This window comes from Triticum aestivum, chromosome 4B, assembly GCF_018294505.1.
Source record: "Triticum aestivum cultivar Chinese Spring chromosome 4B, IWGSC CS RefSeq v2.1, whole genome shotgun sequence".
In the NCBI taxonomy this organism is placed as follows: Eukaryota; Viridiplantae; Streptophyta; class Magnoliopsida; order Poales; family Poaceae; genus Triticum; species Triticum aestivum.
In genome coordinates, this window is record NC_057804.1 from 437052686 (window position 1) to 437072780 (window position 20095).

The 20095-nt window shown below is 43.9% G+C and overlaps 1 protein-coding gene across 2 annotated transcripts; it reads left to right on the forward strand.

Moving 5' to 3' along the window:
* The first annotated feature begins 4609 nt into the window (after nt 1-4609).
* LOC123094954 (uncharacterized) lies at nt 4610-6683 on the forward strand. Of its 2 annotated transcripts, XR_006446051.1 has the most exons (4): nt 4610-4753; nt 4819-5051; nt 5445-5661; nt 5748-6503. XR_006446051.1 is itself a non-coding variant. In XM_044516811.1 (3 exons), exons 1-3 carry the CDS (start codon nt 4909-4911, stop codon nt 5760-5762), a joined length of 375 nt encoding a protein of 124 aa, XP_044372746.1. In that variant the 5' UTR covers nt 4623-4908; the 3' UTR covers nt 5763-6683. The 2 variants fall into 2 exon arrangements, 1 of the variants encoding a protein (XP_044372746.1); XM_044516811.1 differs by having other exon boundaries at nt 4623-5051; nt 5748-6683.
* Nucleotides 6684-20095: the final 13412 nt, after the last annotated feature.

A 20095-nucleotide genomic window follows, 5' to 3' on the forward strand; every position in this document is an offset into this window, starting at 1 on the left:
AGCTCACTTGGGGGCTTCTTGATCGTATTTGAATCATAGCTTAACCCCATTTGGGAACCGACTTTGATCGTATTCGAATCAGAGTCGCTAAAAAACTCTCAAGGTCATTAGGGGGCTTCATGTTCAAACATAGGTCATATTCAAACCAAAGAGAACACAGCTGTCGGTACCTTCTTGATCGGCGCAATGCCAAAGCCATTGGGGGCTACATGATCGTATTCAAATCCTAGCTTAAACCCCTCTGGAACGGTTCATTGATCGTATTCGAATCAGTAGCCTTGCCATTATTATTATTCTTTCTTGATTTAACTTATCTTTGGAAGCCCCATTGTTTAACTTAAGACTTTTTCTGAGGCTTACAGTTACAAACATAATATCTGTAACCCGGTTCAATATCGAGTACTGAACTGCCGGCCCATAAGCATCGAGGTACTTTCTGGGTATCCAAAGTATCGATCTTCCTCCTTACCAGCCGGGTCATATGAACCGGTGGGGCCAGTGGAAAATTTTATCATAGTTGTGTTTTTCAAAACCAGCTAATCTATGATTATTTCTGCTCACATTTTTGACCTGCCTAAGCCGTTTATATGAAGGACAGTTTTTTCAGAAACGATCAACTGTAGGCACGGGAGTTGAAGCAAAGAATTAGTTATGTTTCTTTATGCTGTGAATCTGAAGTGTTTCTTGCTAACTAAGAACCCTGCACAGCTAGATGATGCACTGTCGGTCCTAAATCCTTGGATATTGGGAAGTTTGAAGAAGCATGTGGTGTAGGTATGTTTTGGTAATCAATATATATTTATATGCTTCTGCAAATTATAAATCATGTATTCGCATTCACTGTTTGTCCACTAAATACTTCTACCAGTGTGATTTGATAATGTGGTTGTTTGGATGCTAAAAGATTTTTTTTACGATAATACGTGAAAGGGCCAATGTTTTGTAATGGAGTAGCATCACTAATGCCCAACTGGACCTTTGGGGGGGGGGGGTCAAACTTTGTATTTATCAACTATTAGTGGATTGTCTTGCCTGTGAATCCATCGTACAGTGAACCTACGACATTGTACTATTATTGTACTCCGAATGTTCTAAGTGTTTGGTGCTCGATAAATATCAAACTTCTTGGCCCTTTCAGAATTAATTTCAGTAGTCAACAGTGTAAGTGTTCTCAAAAAGAAGTCAGAGGACCAACCGATGGCCTAAAGTTATATATAATCAATATTTCATGTTCTCTATTACAATAACAATGTTTAAAGAAATAGTAATACTAGAGTTGGAAAGCATAATGCGCCTTGGATCATGTCTATTGCCTTTTTTCTCATTGCCCAAACGCCGTTCGTTCTGCTATATGTCCCTTTTTCAGTCATAAGGTTTACACATGTATCGATTTTACAAGATTAGATTCACAGGTTAGTTCTAATGGTGTGACACGTATTGTGTTTGTGGTCTTCCAGTTTGGCTCTTCCTTACATGCATATGAAGGACTCATATCTTGACAATCTGAAAACTGAATGTACCTCGTACAAAGGCTGCTTGGCAGTTGTGGCGCTCTTATGTAGTAGAAAATTTGTTATTTGGTGAAAAGAAACATAGCCTGTGCAGTATAAAAATAAATAAACTGATCCACTTCATTTCTGAGATAAATAATCAGTGTTTAGATATAAGAGGAGATCATTTGGTTATAATTTGTCTATTGCAGCTACAAATCAACGCACAATTTCAAAAATGGAGCTGCAGTATTGTTTAGTATTAGCCTTCATAACCTTAGACCACATTTGATTCTGCAGCACAACTCCACGCTGTGACAAGCATTTCACCAATGAACACGTTTTACAAAAAATATCATCGGCCAAGCTTTATTGATCAGGGTTTAGCATAATCGGAACACAAAGAACTTTAAAATTGTGAAATCCAACATATTCTACAGCGGGCGTTCTGGACGGTGATTGTTGAGGCCTCTTATGGAGGCATGACCTTGCTGTTCAATTTGCAGATGGTGCCCATTGACGCTGCTACTTTGGAAGGTTGCGAAGGAGGCCAACCGAGCTGGATGATGGGGTGTCTTTGGATGTGGAGGAGGTCCGACCAGAGCAGCGGCATGTACTTCCCTTGGTACTGTTTGATGTATCTAAATATTTCTTTGTTAACAATTTTATTTGCTAACTATTTTTATTTTCAATACTTCCATTATGATGCTTCCAGGCCAAAATTAATGAGCTTTACATACTGGTTTCCTCACTTTTCTTTGTAGAGCAGTCCAACTCATTACCATCTTATGTAGTATCTCTCATATTTGTGCCTTGTAGTAGAGCGCAATCATTGGTCTGCTTATATCTCCCATCTCCCAGTCTTTGATCCTTATGTTTTAGTGGTTCAAATTCACATCGAGGATCATTACCTTGACCAATCTCAGTGACACACTCGAGGAATATAAAATTATGATGGACCATATGGCGTTAGGCATAATATACCATTGTTTTTCTGTGATTCCAAAGATGTTAGCTATTAGTCCTTCCGACTAAAGTTGTACTGAACTAACAACAAGTAAGATGGATCGGATGGAGTACTAGGAAAGCTCAAAATCTTAGTTCAAGTTTCAGAACTCAAGAGGTATCCTATACTCTTGAAACTTTTATTAGGAGGAGCTCTCCTTAAATACATGCTTTTGCTCTACCCCCTTTTACTAGGAATTCGATGGTGCTGCTTGAATATTTTGTTTCTAATGGATGCAACACACTACATCCCTTATCTGCATAGGTCTGCTTGTTCTCGAATCGGTTCAAATAAATATGATGCTGATTTGGTTCCTTCTACTTCTACAAGTTGGAATACTATGGTCAGATTTTTTTTCGAGGATCCATAAGTTCTGCTGGTCTTGAAGAATGTATTGAGTTCATTGCAAACTTAAAGTTCAGAGAATATATTCAAGGAAGGGCGCCGCGTTGCCTCACCGTCCATCGTCTCTAGACACAACGTTGTCAGCAACACCTACTACCTATATATATGAACTATCTATCATCTTTCGCTAATTTCTAAGGCTTTTCTTTTGGAGCATGTTAGCCTTTGATTTCAATTCAATGTTGTGCTCTATCATCCAGCTTGTAAGATTGTGACCTATCTTATAATATGCACCTATTACCTTTTATGTCTCTTGAATGAACACTTTTCTCTAAGTTTCTGATAACTGTACTCTGGCCTGCATATGCACGTGCACAGCTGCACAGCGAAGGCAAGTGCGCACAGAATCGCATAGCAGGCGCGCCCGGGGCGCGCCCCACCCACTAGTGCACTCGAGCGGGGGCGAACTCACAACCGATGGCTACTGAACGTTGGATGCTTGCCACGACAGCTAATGAGCGTTACTGTTAACTAAGCACTGCAAAACTTGAAAGAACTATCTACTCAGAAAGGAAGATTGAACAAGTGTTACTAGCTAACCGATATTGACACTGAAGTGGTCGGACCAGGTACTGTGCGATTTTTTTTACTCCATAACCATTTTTAGAAAACAAAAACATTTTTGGATAAGCATGAACCAACATTTTAAAATTCATTTTTTTCTGAAAATTCAAACTAATTTTTGGATACATTACCAAAAAAAAATTAAAACATATAGTTTTTGAAAAACAAGTACGAGATTTCAAAATTCAAATTGGGGAAGTAAAACAAACCTCGAAAGCGCGACATGCTTTCAAATTATTGATCATTTGTTTAAATTGTGAACCAAATTTGAAAAACAGGAATATTAATGAAATTCCAATCAAAATTTTAAACCGTGAACATTTTCTAAATTTGCCAACAGCTTTCAAAGTTTCTAACAAAAATTTTGAATTTGTGAACGATGTTTGAAAGTGACAATATCTTTTGTAATTCTGAACAAATTTTGAAACTATAAATATTTTTAATTTTTTTGAAAAAAGAGAACACTTTCTAAAAATATCAACCAAAAATTAAATTTGAATATTTCTTTTCGAAATTCTGAGCAATATTTAAAGTTCCAAATAGTTTCTCAAAAGAAATTTGAAAAGGAAAAAGATAATAATAAAAACGAAAAAAAAGAAACATAATTGAAAACAAAAACAGCAAGAAAGAAAGCTTGTTTTTTGAGGGGTTAAGAAAGCTTGTTTTGCTAATCTTCTAGAAGATTCCCAAAACCGTTCGAAAACTGCCCCTTCTAGCAATTCTGACCTATCTAATATGAGCTATGGCCCATCAATGCCTGATATATAGAGATTTTACTTTACATTACAACCGGGCCAATCCGATATGATGCCCGTGTGTGTTATGTAATGGTCTAGTGGGCATGAGTCATGTTTGATATAGTTATCATTTCTATGGTTAAAGCTGACCATTTTGTAGGAAGACGTATGGGTTCTCGTCAAATGCAAGTTGTACTACTGTGAAAAAGTGTACTAATTTTTGCAGTGCATTAACTTGTAAGTAATGTCATTTGGTAACCACAACATCATGTAGTGCTTAGTCCTGTTTTGAAAATTTCATACCATTGTCCTTTCGAGCATCTAGGATCATGGGATTCTCCGCCATGGCAGCAAAGAGACAACATGGGGTGGAGATGCAGGTCGTCATTACACTGAAGGCATTGCGTTCTGTCAGGGCGTTGGGTTCGATGCAGAGCATCGGAGACGTTGCCGTTGTCCTTGCACGACTCATCAGATCCAACCTCAGGCCCGCGCCAGCTATGTACGGAGCCCTCGATACGGTGCTCAGTCTCTGCAACTGCAACTCGATGGTGAGTCCATCATCCATTCATTGCTCTCTGACTCGTACACATTTGAATTTGTTCTCGTTTTTCAGCCTTGCATGAAGCTGCCAGCTATTGAGGCCCTCTCTTAATTACCCAGTTCTGAATGGAGTCAGTTGAGGTCGTCTATAAATTTCCTTGTGATGTGCTTGCAAACCAAGACTTTGTTGAGGCTTTTCTGCGGGGTCAGGGGAGACGCCAGTGATCAAGCGGCAGCGGCCTACAGCCTGGGAGACCTGCACAAGGGAGCTGCCAAGATCTCCAACGACATCCTCGACTCTGTCGGGTGAGATTGTTTCTTTTGCTCTTTCATTCTCCACTCGTCATGTTCTAGACCAAATAGATTGAATTTATTGGTATATTAGTTTATAAGCATCCGCATTGTTGTGATGTTGATGAAGATTTCAGTCTGTACTCTGTAGTAACCAGTTCTTGCCTCTTGATAGTTTCTTTTTGCAAAGACAATGGTATTTTCTCCAAACTTTTGAACATTTCGCAGACTAAAGTGACTGCATACTGGTGTTTCTTTGCTGCATGTGGCTAGTTACTAGGCTAATTTGCTAGAATCTCCTTGAGTAAAGATGAATTTAGGCATCTACGAAACAAAAACTGGTTTTTGCATCATTTCACGCATTGATTTTTTTCTTCTTGATATGTTTGTTGGAATGTGCAAGAACAGGGTTTCATTATATGCAACAACAAAAAATTCGACAACAGTATACGCGACAAATGGTGCTATTTGCGTCTGCTGCAATCTCCTCATACTTACCAGGGTTGAGTGCCCAACATTCCCGAAGATGGCACCCGAGACGTGTCCGCAGCCAGAAGCAGCGAAGTTGCGGTACAAGAAGCTGGGAGATTCAGATCTCCTTATTAGCGAGATAACTCTTGGAACAGTATGTGCAGAGCTGAACCTTCATGTTTCTGTTGTTGTTGTTGGTCCAGTTTTTTTACATCTTAGTCTAATGTTTACTTCTCTTAGATGATCTTTGGATAGCAAAGAACAGAGAAGCCATCCCATGATATGCTCTCTTATTCTTTTAATCAGGGCATCAACATACTGGACACCGCAGAAATTGCCGGTACACATTCCTTCCTTCCCTTCGACCACCGTCTTATTTTCCGAAGTTGATCCCAGTTTTAATTGAAATACTCCACTTCTATTGGTTGTTACTACCGAATGCAACCCAAGGAGACTCAAGGGAGGACTGATCTATATGTAGGCAGGTGGATGAAATCCAAGCCACGAGACAAAGTACCCTAAACCAGCCTTATAATTTATTTGCAGTTTTCTAATCCATTTGGAGTTCCCCGATTCCCACTTCAGATAGCATGCTTCTGAGTCCATTTGTCGTTCCCAGCTCACTATGTTTCCGACTAGACAACTTTAGCCACCAAAATTTCTGGTTATTCAGATCACACTTTTCATCGGTACAATGCAGAAAGGTGTGTGTTGATGATCCCATTATAAAGGAAAGTGTCGAAAAGAGCCTTTCATGCTTATCTAAAGACTACACTAATTTTCTTCACATACAATGGGTAGTGTTTATTTCAAAGATAATTTTTGCTCAGAATAATTTTCACATCTTGTTCCAGATTGATTCATACACAATCATATTTCACATTTTGCATTTCTTTACTGAACTTGAAAATTGTAAATCTGAGTTCTCTTTTCCATCCTCTGTGAGTCCTTTTGTCATCTTATACAGACTGTTTTCAGCACACATTCTTCATGTTAATTCTTTCATTTTTCATTATTTTATTTGACAAAAAAGACAACTTTGGCTCCAAAGTTTGCTTTATGTCTTCAGGCTAGATAGGTATGTCGCACGTTACGATGAATTCAGTTACAATTCAACCAAATGGAGGCCAAGCGTCCCATGTGTGGATCAATGGAAAGCTTTTAGGAACTAATTGGTAAAGGGAAGGTAATAGTGTAATACTCCCTCTGTCCCATAATATAAGAGCGTTTTTTGACACTACACTAGTGTAAAAAACGCTCTTATATTATGGGACGGAGGGAGTATAATTTTATTTTAGAAACAACAACCAGATAATTATTAATTGAACACAAATCTTAGTATGGATCTATCTTTCCAAAGGATTTGGTGCATGTATTTTGCACACTCATTAAAAACCATGTGCATTTTCGTTGTAATAATAGCCTAGATTTATTCTAGATTATGAACATATGATTGTTGTGTTCATAAACGCACATTTGAATAATTCACTCAGAGTATATGCATAAGACAGCCGAAGATAGCAGACAGGTAACCATAAACCAGTATATAATTCCATGTTGGTCTCTTCTAATCTAGGTAGAATATATCGGTGTTTCCAATGAAATGAGTAATGCAGTTTGTACATGCTGCAAAGCTTGATGGACTTCCAAAGATTATGAGCATCTAGAATGGTTATAGTCAACTTGTGAGATGCAGCTTCGAAGGTGAAACAGAGATGTCATCCATAATTTATTCATTTTCATTCACTGGAATTCCATGCCATCCCTGTTGTTCTGAAACTTATTTGCAGACATGTAATTTAGAGAAAGAGGGAGGAAAGAACTCCTCGGTTGTAGTTCAGATCATCGGCCTGCTGTCATCTCTTTCATAATTAAAATTTTAGTCGAATAGTCTTATTAGGTCTTTGGAGTTATGTTCAGTGGTTATCATTCATCATCATCATGAGATGATTTCATTTTGTGGATGCTTGAGTTTAGAAAATTTAGGCTCTGCAGTCCATCATCTCTATAGGTATACGTCTTTGTAGGATGTAAGACTGCTACTCTATGTTCATATAAGCCTACCTATTAATAATATTTCCGATTTATTTTATAAATGTACATTGCAAGTAATGCATTTTTGTTGGTCCTGTAAGTAATCAAAGTCCACATGAGTTGACCGGCAGTTTCATGTACATGTTCTAATCATAGCGACAAAAAGTGAATGAAAAGTGCGGCCACCTATTTGCCACCGCACATGCACGCCTCAAGCGGCGCCACCCGGTGGCGCCCCAACCACTAGCGACTACACTTGAGCCGTAGGCTCCACTGATGTACATATTTTGCCAATGTATATATTATGATAAGTAATAAAGCAGGACCTCTGCCCTTTTTTCCTTCTCACAAGGTAAATTTGTCATTATTATTATCATCTTTTTATCACATGATCGTTCGGGGGCGGGTCATATTTGATCCGGCTCAGCCCGTTCTGATCCGGCTTCCGATTCTATTCGAATCTAGATGTTCATAATCATGGTCACTAAGGGGCTTCCTGTTCAAACATAGGTCGTATTCGAACCAAAGAGAACATAGTTGTCGATACCCTTTTGATTGGCACACTACCGAGCTCACTTGGGGGCTTCTTGATCGTATTTGAATCATAGCTTAACCCCATTTGGGAACCGACTTTGATCGTATTCGAATCAGAGTCGCTAAAAAACTCTCAAGGTCATTAGGGGGCTTCATGTTCAAACATAGGTCGTATTCGAACCAAAGAGAACACAGCTGTCGGTACCCTCTTGATCGGCGCAATGCCAAAGCCATTGGGGGCTACATGATCGTATTCAAATCCTAGCTTAAACCCCTCTGGAACGGTTCATTGATCGTATTCGAATCAGTAGCCTTGCCATTATTATTATTCTTTCTTGATTTAAGTTATCTTTGGAAGCCCCATTGTTTAACTTAAGACTTTTTCTGAGGCTTACAGTTACAAACATAATATCTGTAACCCGGTTCAATATCGACTACTGAACTGCCGGCCCATAAGCATCGAGGTACTTTCTGGGTATCCAAAGTATCGATCTTCCTCCTTACCGGCCGGGTCATATAACCGGTGGGGCCAGTGGAAAATTTTATCATAGTTGTGTTTTTCAAAACCAGCTAATCTATGATTATTTTTGCTCACATTTTTGACCTGCCTAAGCCATTTATTTGAAGGACAGTTTTTTCAGAAACGATCAACTGTAGGCACGAATATAACAAGGCGTCTTAAAAATGTTAAAGCATCAAAACATGCATGATGGCATGGCCACAACAGAGTTATCTCTATCCTATTACATGACTCATTAAAGTTCAAATAGTTTGCATTGTTTTTTACACCAGGTATTGACCTGCCATGACAGCTTCACCTTTAAGATTGGCCGGAAGCGTCCGAGTTAGCCCTCTCTGCGCTTTCGCTCTGCTCCTTTTCCTGGAAGGTTGATGATGACCAGTCAATGTTCTTTAAGGCTTCAAATTCTGCTTCATCATCAACAAGACCGGCCGGGTCAACTTCAGGAGCAAAGGTATGCTTACGAATTGGGGGAATCAGACTGGTCACGTCATATTCAGGTGTTGGTATCCTTCGATTTTGTTCATCATAACCCGCCTGGTACTTGGTATAATCCACTTCAGAGGCTATCAGAGTCGCCACGAGGCGTACCTCTTTGACACGGGCAAGGAAATCCGCCTCTTCAAATGACGTGCCATCTTCCTTGAGACTTGGATAACCAATGGCGATATCTTCCGGGTCTAGTTCAGGTAGCCAGGCCTTAGCCCGGCTTAGAGCATTTACCGCTCCGGCTCTTGTAGCTGACCTTCTTAATTCATTGATCCGTTGCGGAAGAACTGACAGCTTACTCAAGACCCTTGGTAGGAGGGTTGGCACTTCATTGGATAAGGCCACCGAAGCAAGGGTACATTGTGACCCGGTGTACAATTGTTCCACCAAGGTATACACAGCCTTTAACTTCGTTAGCATGTTGTGGTTTAAATTTGCGCTTCTGGGCCTGTACAAAGCATACTCAGAAAGGTTCAAATTCCGGGACACTCTATTGCACGGCTTACAATATGAACACAACGGCAAGGCGACTTACCGAAGATGGCAGCGACCATTTGTGAAATATGGCGCTTTAACCCAGACAATTCTCCGATGACTTCTTCAAGAGCCGCTTCTGCTTTCTCAGCCCGGCTTATCAATGCGGTCTTCTCATCCGCCCAGGCTTTCTTTTCAGTCTCAAAGTTTTTCTTCAGTTTATCCTGTTCAGAAACACTGAACTCGAACTTACTGTTGGCCTTCTCAAGTTCTGACTCTTGGAATTCAAGGCGGCTCTTCAAATTGGTCACCTTCGATTCAAGTTGACTCGTGGTAGCCTGTGCAAGTATAAAATCAAGTAAGTTATTTATGCAGTATTTAAGTCCCAAGCATTTTGCCAGCAACATACTTGGCCCTTGGGGGCTAATGTCTTGTAGAGTTTTTTTGATCTACGACGGTTCATTATATGGTGATTCATATGAGTAAGTCCCAAGCATTTTGTAAACAATAACACTTGGTACTTGGGGGCTAATGCATATTGCTGTTTAAAAGACCCATGAGAATTTCTCTATAAAGAGTCGGCTCAACCATATTGGTTAAGCCGCCCCTTGGGGACTACATGGTAAGCCGGAAGTTTATTCTTTTTTATGTTGACAAATTTATTTCTAAGTCTACAGCGTAAGTATCTTAAGCAGCAGACTTGGGGACTAATATACTGAAGGATAAGGAACAAGACAAAACAAGTTATACCTCGAATTTATGATGCATTTGCTTCACCATGTCAATCTCGAGGGTCCGGCTGTTGTGCACTTGGCTCATATAACCAGAGAAGATATCTCCAATACTCGTATGAGTGTACTTGGTGACGTCCATCTTGACTCGGCGTTGGTCCAGAAGTTCTTCCTTGGTGGAGCATTTGGCCAGTACGGTTGGCCTTCCCGGGTCAACATGGCCGGTTCCTGTAATTTCAACATCTGTATTGGAAGGATCAGCCGTCCGAGTTGGGCTTGGAGGTTGAGGATTTTCTGACCCAGAAGCACCTTGGTCAGTAGGCAGGTCAGCAGGAGGTGGCACATCTTGTGCTGATTTGGGTGGCAGCTCATGAGTGCTTAGCTCCGGCACGGTAGTTTCAAGAGTCGGCTCATTAGTGGCGACTCTCTCATCAGCCAGCTTATTCTTCCTAACCCTCTTGCTGGGTTTAGCTTGACCACTGCATTCAAATCAAAAGATTAATACAGAAGTAAGAAGATGGCAATAATTGCAAAAGCAAGTGGCTTGTTATACCCTGGTACAGTCTTGAAAGTCGGCAGATTGGACTGCAATGACTCGCCGAAAGGAGGGAAGGTATCCTGATAATCCGAGTCAGAGGAATTGAGTGGTTGACGAAAGAGACCCGCTAAGGGGTAAAACTTAGTTAGAATAGAGGTAACCTCGTTTCGGCGTTTCTTCGAAGTATTTGGTAAGCCGAAGGAGAGCTCCGCGTCCTTGCTGGTCCGGGTCTGCCTCCGGCTCTCATGAATTTGCCACTTCAAAAGAAATTGAGAATCGTGATGAGATAGAGGATGAGAAAATCTTACTTTCCGGGTCACTCTATGGATTTTCTGTCTTGGCAAAGGCTCGGAGTCGGAGGAAAGAATAATTACCTCGCCAGCCTTGCTCCGGCTCGTCCCCGTGTCCTCCTGCTGATGATCAGTGTCAATAAGATGATTAAAGAATAAGACAAGAGAGTCAAGGGCTACCTCTGACTCAGAAGAGTCTGACAGCCGAAGCAAGTCAGAAGCAGTAGCTTTCTTGCCCTTCCTTTGGGCAGCTTCTTTCCTGGCGGCTCTCTTTTCTTTCCTGGCTTTCTTAGCCGCTTCATGATCATACTTAACTTTCCAAAATTTATCACCCGCCTGCAAGGGATTGAGTATGTTGTGAATACGGGTGAAGCATTAAGAAAATAAGGTAAACATTTTTAGATAGAGTGATTTCTACCTTTGGGGCCGGGTTGTCTTTGCAGAACGGGGCGAGACCCACTCTGCCACAATCCGCGAGAGTCTCATTGAGAAGAGACTTGGTCATGTCATCAACAACATGAGCAGGTAAGTTGACAGAGCTATGGCACAGGGGGTCATTCTCGACGCTAGTATATTTGCACATTAAGACGGTGCGGCGGCTTAAAGGGATAACCCGCCAGGCGAGCCAGACTCGAACCAGGTCAATGCATGTCAACCCGTTCCCCAACAGAACTTTGATCTTGGCTATGGAAGGAGAGAGGGATCTGCGTTCTGCGGAGGTAATCTTGTCTGGCAAGTGATGATTGGTGTCAAGCCGGAGGGCACAAAAGTCGGGCAGAGGATTCTCGTCATCCGGGGAGGTGTCCTTGCAGTAGAACCACGTCATGTTCCAATCTTTTGGATGGCTTGGCGGGTTGGCATAGGGGGAAAGTGCATCCCTGCGGCGCTGAATTGAAATCCCACCAAGTACCAAGCTCTGACCGCTGGCACACTCTATCTGGCGGTTCAAATAGAACAACTCTCTAAAAAGTAGCAAGTTTGGTTCTTCACCAAGATAAACTTCGCTGGACACTTGGAAGTTGCAGATGTTAGACACGGAATTGGGTCCAATGTCTTGTGGGTGAAGGTCAAAAAACTTCAGCACGTCTCTGAAAATTTTTGAACCGGGAGGAGTAAAACCCCAGTTCATATGATTAGTAAAGACAACCACCTCTCCGTCTTTGGACTGGGGGATTTCTTCGTCCGGGTGAGGAGCACGGTAAGGCATGACTTCTTTCTTGGGCAGATAGCCGGTTTTGACGAAGTCATCTAAGGTGCTGTCGGTAACAATGGATTTCACCCAATTGCAAGTGGTAGGTGCCTTGGGCGTCATTATGTTTGAAAACCTAAATACAAGATAAATAAGGCCGGTTCAAATTTAAGCCGGGCAAGAAAAATATTGCTGGAATGAACTATGGCGACTTATGAAGGGGTCTAATGATATAAGGATATTTCCATCCGGGTTACGTAAGCCGCCATAAGTGTGTTAAAGCCATAATGTTATTTCAACTAACAGGAGAAGTTCAGATTATCACTTTCTTAAAGCCGGCAGTCAGAGCCGCCATGACTAGCAAGTCTAAGAAGTTATGGATTTTTCCTAAGTGTAGGACAAACAAGTTTCACAGTTTGCGGTAATTATTTTGGATCAAACCAAGGTTCAGAAAAGAAAATTTCTAGACCTAGAAACATGGTGCAGAGGAGTTCATGCATTTTAATGAGGATTCTTTACAAAGAAAGGGGATCTACTAGTGCCTAAAATGGATGCAGAACAGCTACCGCATGAGATCTATGCTACTGTTGGATCAAAAGAAGCCACAGCAGAAGAAACACGAAGAACTGAGATGAACTACAAACTGTACAGAGGAACTCGCTAACCCTAGCATGGAACTAAGATGCAGAAAGGGGAAAACTTACAGCGGTAGATCTGTTGCGGAGGGGCGCCGTCGTTCTCTGGACGGATTCAAGTTGATGCAGCAGCCAAAGTCGATGGAGACGAAGGTGCGCTGCGGCGGCGGCGGAGCTCAAGTGACAGTAGGGGCGAGAGGAAGAAGACGAGGAAAGGGAAGAATGAAGAAAGACCTAGTCGGGTCTATTTATAAGGAAAAACCTGTGAAGTCGGCGCGAAAAATGAGGAGGCTGAAAAATATAATTATTCAACTACAAAGGCGCCTCGATTTTCGGATGGTCATTAAGACAAAGATCCGTTGAGATGTGTTGGACAAAGCATACATTTACGATAGGAGACGTCATGGCGGGTTACCACAAACTTCAAGGATGACATCATGGCGGGTTACATGAATCTTCTTAAATGCAAGGCGGAGAATTTCCTTAAGTATTGAAGACTGACATGAACTAGTTCAAATCAGCCTGGGGCCTAATGTTGGGGATATAACTACTAGTATGACCCGCCAAAAGGATCCGGGTTATACCTACAAGCATTCTTGAAGACAGAAGCTCAAGCTTGAAGACGGCGGCTTAGTAAAGGCCCAACGGCCCAGAGGTGACCTAAGGCCCGTAGTGTTAAACTGCCTTGACTATGTAACTTGTATTGTAAGGCAAGAAAGATTAAGAGACTGAGACGGATACAATCTATAAGCCGGCCGGGACTCTATAGAGCCGCTGGGCGTCGACCTCAATATATAAAGGGACGGCCCGGCGGTGGTTCAGGACACGAAACAACAACTCGAGAGCTAGGTCAAGCGACTCCGCTTCCTGGTTATTGAGACATACATAATCCCAATCACAACTAGACGTGGGCTTTTACCTTCGTAAGGGGCCGAACTAGTATAAAACCTCTCGTGTCTCTTGTCCCGATTAACCCCTTCAAGCTTCCTAATTGCGATGGCTCCATGACTAAGTCCTTTCACTAGGACATCTAACGTGACAATTCCACGACAATAAGCATGTGACGAAAACACCTTGGAGCTCAACTCCCCGGGACACTGCCACAACCCCTAAATGTCAGGAGGCACCAAGACAGAATTCCCGTCAAAACGATATCAGACTGATTCCACAATACCCGCGTGATCCTAAAAAATTGAGTGAAAAAGGAGAGTAATGGAAACAAAAACACCTATGTTATGATTCCTCACCAGAGCGGCGAAGGGGATGAGGAGTAAAAAGAATTCCTACTCTTTGATATATAGCTAGACTCGAATATTCTAGACTCAACAGCGGCAGCAGTTCGATCAATCAAGGAGGCTCCTAAGGTCGGTAAGGCTCTGTTACCAACTTGTAGCGCCCAAGATGCCTGGTTGGGCTCTCTCTCTCCCTCATATTCTTTAGCAGAAAATAATTAGAGAGAAGAAAATGAAAGGGAGGGTTAGGGAAAGAATTTGCGCATGTGGATAATTTCCCCGGACTCATAAAAATGAGCTTGATCCAAGAAAAATAGAAAGTGAGCATGGGCGTGAAGTTGAATTCGACCTCATTTGAATTTAATTCAAATGAGTGTGAGAAAGAAGGGGGTATTCGGTAGGTCCAAAAGTGTTGAGAATTTAGGAGGAGCCTCGATAAATGGAGAAAGAATTATGGAGGAAGTTTGGAGAACAAATATGAAGCAAAAGGCATGAGAATTAATTTGCAAGTGGGTTGCGGTTGATTCCAAAACAATGGAATATTTATAGTAGCTCCCTAAATATTGGGAGGATATGTTATAAAGAGAAATCATCATTTGAATTCCCTTGATTTAAATAATCAATGATCTATGTAATTTATTCAGCTAAGTTTTAAAAAGGATTGCATGATGACATGATGCAATGATGAATGCAACAAACAAAACAAATCACACAACAACAACAACAAAATAACCGGAAGGCTTCTGGAGCGTCAGTCTCGGGTCGTTACATGTGAGGTCTTGGTGTTGGCGCTGAGGCACCAGGAGCGCGCGCGCTTCAACCTGCGGCCGCTGCACCACCTGGCAGCTTGCCTCATCGCGTGCTGGTGCGCTACGCGGCGAGTCGTGTTGGGGCGCTTCACGCCTGGGCTCGAGGTCGACGCCGCATAGAGGAGGAGGAGGAGGTGCGCCGTGAGCCTCACTGGCGGTGCTGACGAGCTCAGCGATGCGGCCGAGCCAGTCGCCATAGAGGTCGTTGGCGGGGCAATAGCGCAGGAGCTCACGCGCCATGAGCAGCACAGCCTGCGCGTTCGTCGGCCCTCGGCGAGCATGAGAGGACGACGCTGTGGCTGGAGTGGGCGACGGAGTGGCGGTGCGGCCATCGCGTCACACGGAGGATGGTAGCAACGAGTCCTGCTGCTCGGTGACGGCGTTGGCCGCGGGGGAATTAGAGCGGAGAGGAGCGTTGTTGCCCACGGGTGCTGTCTGGGTGACACGAGCGGCCCGGCGCTCGGCACGGACATAGCGAGCGTCGGCCATGGGATCGACGGAACGGAGGCGGAGCGAACGATGGAAGAAGGACTTCGACATGCCCCTACATGGCGCGCCAAATGTCGGACTCAGGGCTCCGCAGACCCAAGAAGGTTTGAACTCTGGGGCGTGTGCGAAGAACTCAACCTATCCAGCCTACCATCCTGTCGCCCTACAACCTAACCTGAATTGCATGAGTAAGGAAGAAGATGAACACAACGGTTTACCTAGGTTCGGGCCACCTTGCGGTGTAATACCCCTACTTCTGTTTTGTGGTGGATTGGCCTCACGAGGAGGTTGAAAGATGAACTAGTACAGTGGATGACCTGCCTCGCGAGGGCTCGAGGGAGAGAATGAGTCGAGCAGAGTGGCAATGAGTCGATCCCTTCTATGGTGGTGGCTAACCTATATTTATAGTGGCCTCGGTCCTCTTCCCCAAAAACTCAGGCGGGAAGGGATCCCACTGTGGCCAATTTGAAAGGGGACAAGTAGTACATCTTATCCTGACGAAAGGTGGTCTTCATATGTAAAGCTTCTAGTCGTGACGCAACGGTGGGCTCAGCGATGACATCTGCCCTTCCATGCTGATGGTCTTGGTCTTGTTGCATCGAAATGAAAACCTTTGCTAGATTCCTCGAGAACCCACGTCTGCCCTTGCCTCCTTAGCACCAAACCAAAGAGGAAACTGCCTCTTCTACGCCTGCTGACGCCCGCCTGCCTTGGTCGTCATGCCTTGTGTCATCAGAGCCTCATGAGGCTAGGTACCTACATAGAAATCTCCGCTCCTCGGGAGGCCGCCTGAGGAGGCCGCTCCATTGGGGGGTCTTGGTGTCATCCGCGTCGCGAGGCTTGGCCCCTCGCAAGGGTCTTATCTTGATGGTCTTGAAGATGGGTCGTACCAGGCCGACGAAGAAGCCACGACGTAGGCTGCAGGAAGGCAAGTCTGGGTATCCTGGTTCCCAGAACGCTGGCAAGGAAGGCAAGTTTAGGTATCCTGGTTCCCAAAATGCCGACAGCCACATGGTTGACAATAATGACACTCGCATAGGGTCGCCCTCCTCATGCACGCACACAGTGCTGGCGTGACCACGCCCGGCGACGACAGACGTGGTCATGCTCAACATGGTGAGCGTGCGGCCTGCTCCCATTGCAGCAGCGTTGGCACATGGCCCATGAGCTGCATGCATATATGCCACGGCCGGAGCAACTAGACCCGTTACTTTTAATTTTAGAAATACGATACATATGCATACACTCGCCATTATGAACGTACATACGCACACCCTATCATTGTAACATTTCTGAGAGACGGAGCTGATGGGTCTTAAGATTGACCAAGTCACTACAGGCAACTCGCTATTGACAGGAATGTTGCCTCCCAATGAAACAATATTTCATTTTTGTGAGACACACATCAAACCTGAGGTTTGAACCCTGGTGGGCCAGGGGTATAACCACCCTTCTAACCATCTAACCACATATTGGTTCTCAACCTGACCCGTTGTTGATATTGCGCATCAATGAGAAAAGTTGTATCTTATACACAAGTGTAAAACAAAGTGTGCTGTCTATTTTTTTAAACTTGTTTGCTAATTAACAGGTACCTAAAAAATTATGTTGCATCAATCATCATTTCTGCTTCGCACGAGGCCGAAAGCGGGGACGATGTGAAGAGTGCCAGCAACTTGCTCTGTCCATAGCGCGGCTGAGTCGTGGACAAACGGGAGCTCGCCAGAGTTGCTATAGGTCAGGGGGCTTACAGGGTTGGTCACGGCGGTGGCGAGCACGATGGTGCAGCGGGGTTGAGGGGGCGGTGTGGCGAGGCGTGCGCGGAGCACCGCCGACCATGGGTGGTGGCGGCAGGCGAATGGGACGGAACAGGCATGCGGTTGCACGGGAGGAAGAAGAGGGTGAAGTTGAAGATGAACAATGCCCTAATCCATTTCTGACTGTTAGATCAAGATCAAAGTGGTACCGGAAAACATGAGTGACAAAAAAAACGTTTCCAAGTACGTGACGAATAGCCACTCTCCTAATAAAAAGTGCTTTGGGGTAAACTACCAATGGCTCATGGGCGTAATGTGTCGTGTTCCATCGTTTTTTGTCTTACCTATTTCTTTCACGCATTGACAGTTGAAACCCGCATAAGAAGAGATAGAGAGAAGCGAGATGACTAGACTGCATTATTTGCCATGTAGGTAGTTTGACCGGTTAACCTAAACAAAATACAAAGCTCTATGGTGAGTTGGTGACACAGTGACCGTACAAATCATCTAAAATCATACATAGCGACCATATTGTATGTATTCTTTAGCCAAATAGTGTTATCAAGATAAGTACGGTGGCCAACAATGCATTTTACTTGACATATCTCGTTGTGCTTTGTCAAACTGGATTCCCCCAAAAGCATTCCGAGGATGTCTTCTTAACTTTGCAAAATACAAAATAATGGGATGTTGCTATATCTTTAGTACGCTGAACAATGTTCTTTTTCTTTGATTTGAGTTGGAATGCTGAACAATGTTGCACTAGCGTTTTCTCATGGTGTTGTCGTTGCGCTAATTAGGCCAGTAATAAACCTGAGGAGATGGCCACTGTTTTCCGGTGGTAGGCTTCTTTCTTTGTCGCGTTGGCGAGTCCCTAGCTTGCTCGTCTCTCTCTTTTTTTTACATTGGTTCGTTTTTTTTCTTGGTTTTCTCTTTTGCTACCGTGTTGTTCATTGAAAAAGTCTGGGAGTTTAGAATAGTTCACTAATTTTAAAAGTGTGTGAGTTCAAAAAAATGTCACAAATTTAAAAAAATCATGAATTCGGAAAAGGTTCACTAATTTTAAAAAGTGACTGAATTTGATAAAATTTATGAATTTGAAGGGACGTTCATGAATTTGAAAACAATTCATGAATTTTAAGGAAGTTCATGGATTTTAAAAATCATTATGGATTTGGAAAAAGTTCACACATTTGTAAAAGTTTGCGAATTTAAAAAATCATGAATTTGACCAAATGTTCACAAATTGAAAGGAAAATTTGAAAAGGAGAAAAAACCAAACAAAAACCGGTGAAACTCAAATAGAGAAAAATCAAGTAAACCAAAAAAAACTAGAAAAGAAAAAATGGCAGAAGCTTCACAAAACCGTGGTGGAAAAGCTTACATAAAAATGGACCCCTACATGCTACATAGGTCGGCCCAACTTCTAAATAGCCTTTAAATGGCGCTTTGAGTTTTCTTTAGCTAAAATGGCGCTTTGAGTGTTGAATTGAAACCAGCATATGCATGGCCCAATGATCATCTACGAGAACAAACTAATGATGAGAAGTTTTGAAATGGCTGATCCGATCCGTGAGAAGCAAGAGCTAAATCTTGAAGCCCACAAGCTGCAATACTATCGGTCGGGAGCAATTGATCGTATTGGCTATTGCTTAGCTAAAATATTTCCTCATGTATGGTTTGCTCCTCTCGCCCTGAGTTATCGTCTCTGCTATCCACCGCCCCATGCTAGGTCTATTCGGGCCGATCAAGGGGTAGGCGAGTCCTGCTACCCAGCCTTGGCAAACTTTCGTGGTGTTGTTGGCGGCTCTGCATCATCTCATTGGTAAGGTGTCGGGAAACTGATCCACGAACATCTATGGGACCGGCGGACCGAGCCCCTTTCGGTTCGGCGGGGGGCGGAGATCGCACGATGAGCGGATCGAGGCGAAGCACACGAGCAGTTTACCCAGCTTCGGAGCTCTCCGAAGAGATAACACTCCTACTGCTGCTTGTCTGATTGTATTATGTTCTTGCTCGAGAGAGCTAAGTATGTTTTTGGCTTCCGAATGAATCGAACCTCCCCCAACCCCTCTACGTTGCGCATGGGCCTCCTTTTATACGCTCAAGGGATCACCGACAGGTGGCAACGCAGAGAAGGGTAAAAATGTAAAAAGAGTTGCGGTTGGTACAGCTACCTGCACAGTGTATTCTACCTAACCCTGACGGCAGGGGACAAGGGCATTAAATGCCCGTCTGTGTCGCCCCAAACAGTGCAGAAAGGGACCGTCAGGGACGCCACCGTTCGCCACGATGGCGATCTTGTCAGCGTCGCATGCCACCGCGCACCACTGGCTGCACAACCTCCCGCCACGCGCGTTTGGAAAAGCCCTAGGACGACACGTTGGTGGATGCGCTGGAGCGTGGGTACAGGGTGGTCACTTGCCGCGGCAAGCGCCTTGCCGCGGTTGCTGTCTTGTCGCGCCCGGAAGCTTGTCGCTCACCAGGCCTTGCCGGGACGCGTGGCGCGTCACGGCAAGTTCCTTGAGATGCCTTGGTTGGCCTTCCCGGCAAGCTCCTCTTGCCGGGGTCTTGTCTCTTGGCTCGAATACTTTGTTCTTGAATGGCTCCAAAGGAGCCACGGAGGATCTTGGCGGTCGCTCGGCAAGCCTTGCCGCGGAGTGCTGCAACTGCCCGTGCACAAGTTCGGGATACTAGGGTACCCCTACTCTAGTACACCGACAGGAGCCCCCGGGCCTGGGCCACACACGGTGCCGAAGGCTGTTGGGCCAGGCCCAAAACAGGGCACGGGCACGCGTGGCCTGGGTTACGCCGAATCTTACTCCGTATCCACCGCGCCCTCCCCAATGGCACGCGTCGAGTGCGGC